The 5554-nt window shown below is 43.4% G+C and overlaps 2 protein-coding genes across 2 annotated transcripts; one reads left to right on the forward strand and one right to left on the reverse strand.

Moving 5' to 3' along the window:
* Positions 1-306: 306 nt before the first annotated feature.
* LOC108599369 (CG14456) lies at positions 307-1130 on the reverse strand. The gene is made up of 3 exons (XM_017986174.1): positions 1065-1130; positions 687-1001; positions 307-586 (listed from the first exon to the last, which is right to left on the reverse strand). Exons 1-3 carry the CDS (start codon positions 1128-1130, stop codon positions 371-373), a joined length of 597 nt encoding a protein of 198 aa, XP_017841663.1. The 3' UTR covers positions 307-370.
* A 248-nt stretch (positions 1131-1378) lies between these two features.
* LOC108598032 lies at positions 1379-2002 on the forward strand. The gene is made up of 2 exons (XM_017984647.2): positions 1379-1441; positions 1499-2002. Exons 1-2 carry the CDS (start codon positions 1379-1381, stop codon positions 2000-2002), a joined length of 567 nt encoding a protein of 188 aa, XP_017840136.1.
* Positions 2003-5554: the final 3552 nt, after the last annotated feature.

A 5554-nucleotide genomic window follows, 5' to 3' on the forward strand; every position in this document is an offset into this window, starting at 1 on the left:
AATTCGATTGTCTGTTGTATATATTAATATTAATATAGCACTTAAAAAATTGTGAGCTTAATTTAGCTTAAAACTTACTTATTTATGCTTTGTTAATTAAGCTTAGCTTAAATCTATCGGATAGCAGTATTTAGTTATCGATTCGTTGTGGCGGTTGGACTGGTTGGAGCCAATCAGCTGGCATTCAAATTAAACTAATGGCGCTTGACTTATTGACTTAATTGCACAATCATTAATGATTGTATCTATCAAATAGTTAAAAGACAATTAATTTCGTTGCGCTTATTAGCAACTGTAATGCTCGCTTTTTATAGAATACCATTGAAACATTGAAAGTGCTGTTTGACAAACTGTTGTGAGTGCTGCGCGCTTAGCGATTCTTGGGCAGCATAGCGAAAATGCCCGGCTTTAGATTGTTGACGTCCTGGACAATGAAATCGCCATGGATGTGATCGTTCATTAGCATGGTGCGCTTCTTGTTCGCATCCAGCAGCTGCGCCTCGAAGCGTATATCGAACTCCACCTCGGGCAGTATTGCAATGGTTGGATCCTCTGGCCACCAGAACTTGTTGATGAAGTACGAGCCCTGTAATTTGCGATTAAAGCGTAAATGATGAAATTTATATTTGCGCTAGCATATGAGTGCGTTTCTGCTTAGTTCAAAGTTCAAGCGCTGGTACACTTACCTTGGCAATGGGACAGTTCTCAACGATGCTGCCAAACTCGCGTATAAAGCCGTGAACAAAGCGGCCCACAGGCGATTTGTTGGCATAGTTGAGTAGACGGCAAATATTGATGGTGCTGTTCAGCGAGGAGCTGTAGTAGGGATCCAGTTTGTTGGTAATGCGCACCTCCACATGTATGTCGACGTCATGCAGCTCCTGATGTACCTCCATGGAGAAGTTCAAATGCGGATCGGCATTGTCGTAGGTGACCTTGTGGCTAACCCATTTCTCCTCGCTCCAAGTTTTGATTTCCTTGAACTTGGGCCGCAGCATTTTCTAACAAAGCAAAAGACAAGTTAGGGGACAGGATTACTTGTTGCAGCTAGCTGTAGCACTTACCTCTGCATAGCTGCCTGGGCTGAGCGCCAAAAGTATCTGCAGCAGCGTTAGAATCTGCCACCACATGTTGTAAACTGTCTGTCCAGCCTAGCAGTTGCTCTCGCTATTTATAGTGCCACTCAAAATTGCCTAAACAATTTGCTGCTGATTATATCGCAGTATAGTCTATGCCTCAATGGTTTGCTGAGCTAATGCAGCAAGGCATTAACCGATTGCAGCGATAATGGTTTTGCTCCATTGATGCCTGACCAGCGCTAATAGTGATTATAAACTATTGCCTAATTGAAAAAATGTCAGTTAATAATTGAACAAAGATGCGTGCACTGCTTAACTTAATTTTTATATTGCTAATAAGCTTGCCACTCATATGCAGCTGGGTAAGTAACAATTATAATTGACACATTACAAAAGCTGCAATCTCCTTGTTTGCTTAGCGTTCGTTTAAGATTCTAATGACACGCTTCGACTATGAGGCCAATCCCAAGTTTATTGATGTAAAGATAGAGCTGAAAAATACAAGCGATACCAGCATGAATGTGGTGCTCAACACCTATGAGACTGTCGACAATTTGGAGCTGTCTGCCACGGTTGGTTTGCTCACGGACAAGGGCAATTACATGACTTTTATGAATCGCACCACAAACTTTTGCAAATTGCTGAAGCACTTGGGCTCGGATCCTTTGGTGCGCGTGGTCTGGCAGGATCTGGTGCGTCATGGCAAGATGTTTAAGGAGTGCCCCATCATCAAAGGGCAGTATACGCTGCAGGATTATCGCGTGGATGAGGAGCTGCTGCCCAGCTTTCTGCCCGAGACCAGCTTCAAGTTTAGCCTGGGCTTGAACACATCGAAGCACGAGTTGATTTTTAATGGCGTGCTCTATGGGCGCGTGGACAAGTCCAAGGGCTTTAACAACTTAAAAAGCTTTAGCCTGGGTTAGTTAGCATTCGCTTGCGTTTGCCGTACATTTGGTTTGGTTGTTCAATAAATGTGTCTTAAATGTGATAAATTTTGTTGACACTTCAGTTTGCAGCTTGGCGTGCTAAATTATAGGCATTGAGTTGATGTTTGTCTGATTTTGGTATGCAAAATGCTTTGTGTCGCACTATGGGGCGTCAACGTCATTGGTTAGTCGTGCCTGCGCCGTTGCCAAAGGCATCGCTGGCGACGTCGTCGTCGTCGTCGTCATTGTCACGTGTTTGCCTGCTCGACTGCGAAATTCGCATGTTTACCCAGCGACGGTGACAAGCTGTCTGCAGCCAGCGAATTGATGACGCCGATAATGGCAACGCTCGACCGACGATGGAGACAACAACGCGCCTGGCAAAGACGTTGATGTACCTGACTGTACACACACACACACACTCTCACACACGCACACACACACAGCAGACGACAATGATTTAGAGCAATTGTAGCGTGTAGCATGTGTTTAGTGCCCCATCTTGAGTGAGTGTGTGCCCGCTGATTGGGCTGATATCGCTCAGAGCATAAATTAAGCGTTATGTTCAGCCAAGTTGGTTTGCTTATGGGTCGCTGCTTAAACAGTTTACAGCGCACTTTTATCTATGAACCGATCCTGTCAGACATCTAATTATTCACAAGCTGCTCTTGTGTAGACAATTCTGAGTGTTGTCTATTTTATTTTGCAGTTACAGAAACGAATGCAATAAAAATACAAAATACTGTTCAGAAATATTGCTGACTATTCAGCATATAATATTTTAAGAAATATGACGTATACCTATTAACAAATGTCTATATTTGCTAAAAGTTTTGAGTTCTTCGGATTTATTTGCTATAACTCTTGTAAGAGTCCATATAGACACACTCTGCTTCCCTTGATAAACTTAAAAACTGTTAAGACGCGAGCATAATCAATAATCGGATGAGAGTTATAGTAAAAAAACTAATGCAACCAACTTGATTTTTTGTTACATCATCAAGTTACATAAATTAACAAAAGGTTGTTACATCAAGAAAAATGAATACCGTTGAACTTCAGCAATCAAAACCACTGTTTGTATGTATATCGAACCAATAGATACATCAAACCACAACCAAAGATTGCTTGTTTTATACATCAGCGACCAAAGATTGCTTGGTTTGTACATCAGCAACCAAAGGCTGCTTGGTTTGTACATCAGCAACCAAAGGCTGCTTGTTTTGTACATCAGCAACCAAAGATTGCTTGTTTTGTACATCACCAATAATCGTTGGTGGATGATGGACTGCACGGCAGCAGCCATTGGTTTTTTGGAATGCACGGCAGCAACCATTGATTATTGGACTGCAACGGCAGCACATTGATGTATTGTAACTGCACGGTACAACCATTGATTATTGGAATGCGCGGCAAAGCCAGTGATTATTGGAATGCCCGGCGCAACCATTTGATTATTGGAATGCGCGGCAAAACCATTGATTATTGAATGCGCGGCAAAACCATTGATTATTGGAATGCGCGGCAAAACCAATTGATTATTGGAATGCGCGCAAAAACCCAGTGATTATGGGTCGGCCCGGCAGCAACCATTGATTATTGGGAATGCGCGACAACAAACCAATTGATTATGGGTCCTGACACGCAGAAAACCATTGATTATTGGAATGCGCGGCAAAACCATTGATTATTGGAATGCGGCGCAGCAACCAATGATTATTGGAATGCGCGCAAAACATTGATTATTGGAATGCGAGGCGCAACCAATGATTATTGCAATGCGCGGCAAACCATTGATTATTGGACTGCACGGCAGCAACCAATGATTTTGGAATGCGCAGCAACCATTGATTATTGGACTGCACGGCAGCAACAATTGGATATTGGAATGCGCGGCAAAATCATTGATTAATTGACATGCGCGGCAAAACCATTGATTATTGGAATGCGCGGCAAAACCATGGATATGGAATGCGCGGCAAAAACAGTGATTAATGGGTCTGCCGGGCAGCAACCATTGATTATTGGTCTGACGCGGCAGCACCATTGATTATTGGAATGCGCGGCAAAACCATTGATTATGGAATGCGCGGCCAAAACTATTGATTATTGGAATGCGCGCGCAAAACCATTGATTATTGAATGCGCGGCAAAAACCATTGATTTATGGGTCTGCACGGCAGCAAACCATTGATTATTGGAATGCGCGGCAAAACCATTGGTTATGAATGACGCGGCAAAACCAGTAGATTATGGAATGCGCGGCAGCAACCATTGATTATTGGGTCTGACAGGCAGAAACAATTGATTATTGGAATGCGCGGCAAAACTATTGATTATGGAATGCGCGGGAAAAAACCATTGATTTTGGAATGCGCGGCAAAACAGTGATTATGGGTTCTGCACGGCCAGCAACCATGTGATTATGGAATGCGCGGCAAACCATGATTATTGGAATGGCGCAAAAACATTGTTATTGGAATGCGCGCAAAACCATGATTTTGGCCTGCACTGGCAGAAACCATTGATTACTTGGAAATGCGCCGGAAACATTGATTATTGGAATGCGCGGCATAACATAATTATTGGAATGCGCGGCAAACTATTGAATTATTGAATGCGGCGGCAAAACCATTGATTATTTGAATGCACGGCAGCAACCATTGATTATTGGACTGCACGGTAGCAACCATTGATTATTGGAATGCGCGGCAAAGCCAGTGATTATTGGAATGCGCGGCAACAACCAATGATTATTGAATGCGCGGCAAACCATTGATTATTGGAATGGCGGGGCAAAACCAGTGATTATGGGTCGGCCCGCAGCAACCATTGATTATTGGAATGCGCGCAAAACATTGATTATTGCAATGCGCGGCAAACCAAGTAATTATGGGTCTGCGCGGCAAAACCATTGATTTTGGGAATGCGCGGCAAAACCATTTGATTAATTGGAATGCGCGGCAAAACAGTGATTTATTGGAAATGCGCGGCAAAACCGTGATTATGGGTCTCACAGCAGCAACCATTGATTATTGAAATGCGCGGCAAAACCATTGCTTATTGGAATGCGCGGCAAACACATTGATTATATGCATGCGCGGGCAAAAACGCAGTTGATTATTTGTGTCTGCACAGGCAGCAAACCATTGATTATTGGAATGGCGCGGCAAAACCTATTGATATTTGGAATGCGCGGCAAAACGCATTGATTATTTGGCAGGGTGCGCGCAAAAACGCAGTAATTATGGGTCTGCACTATATTGCGGCAGCAACATTGATTATTGGAAGCGCGGCAAAACCTATGATTATTGGAATGCGCGGCAAAACCAGTGATTATTGGAATGCGCAGCAAAACCAGTGATTATGGGTCTGCACGGCAGCAACCGCATGGATTATGGAAATGCGCGGCAAAACCATTGATTATTGGAAATGCGCGGCAAAACATTGATTATGCAATGCGCGGCAAAACCATTGAATTTTGGAATGCGCGGCAAAACCAGTGATTATGGGTCTTCTGCACAGCAGCAACCATTGATTATTGGAACG

This window comes from Drosophila busckii, chromosome 3L, assembly GCF_011750605.1.
Source record: "Drosophila busckii strain San Diego stock center, stock number 13000-0081.31 chromosome 3L, ASM1175060v1, whole genome shotgun sequence".
NCBI classification, from domain to species: Eukaryota; Metazoa; Arthropoda; class Insecta; order Diptera; family Drosophilidae; genus Drosophila; species Drosophila busckii.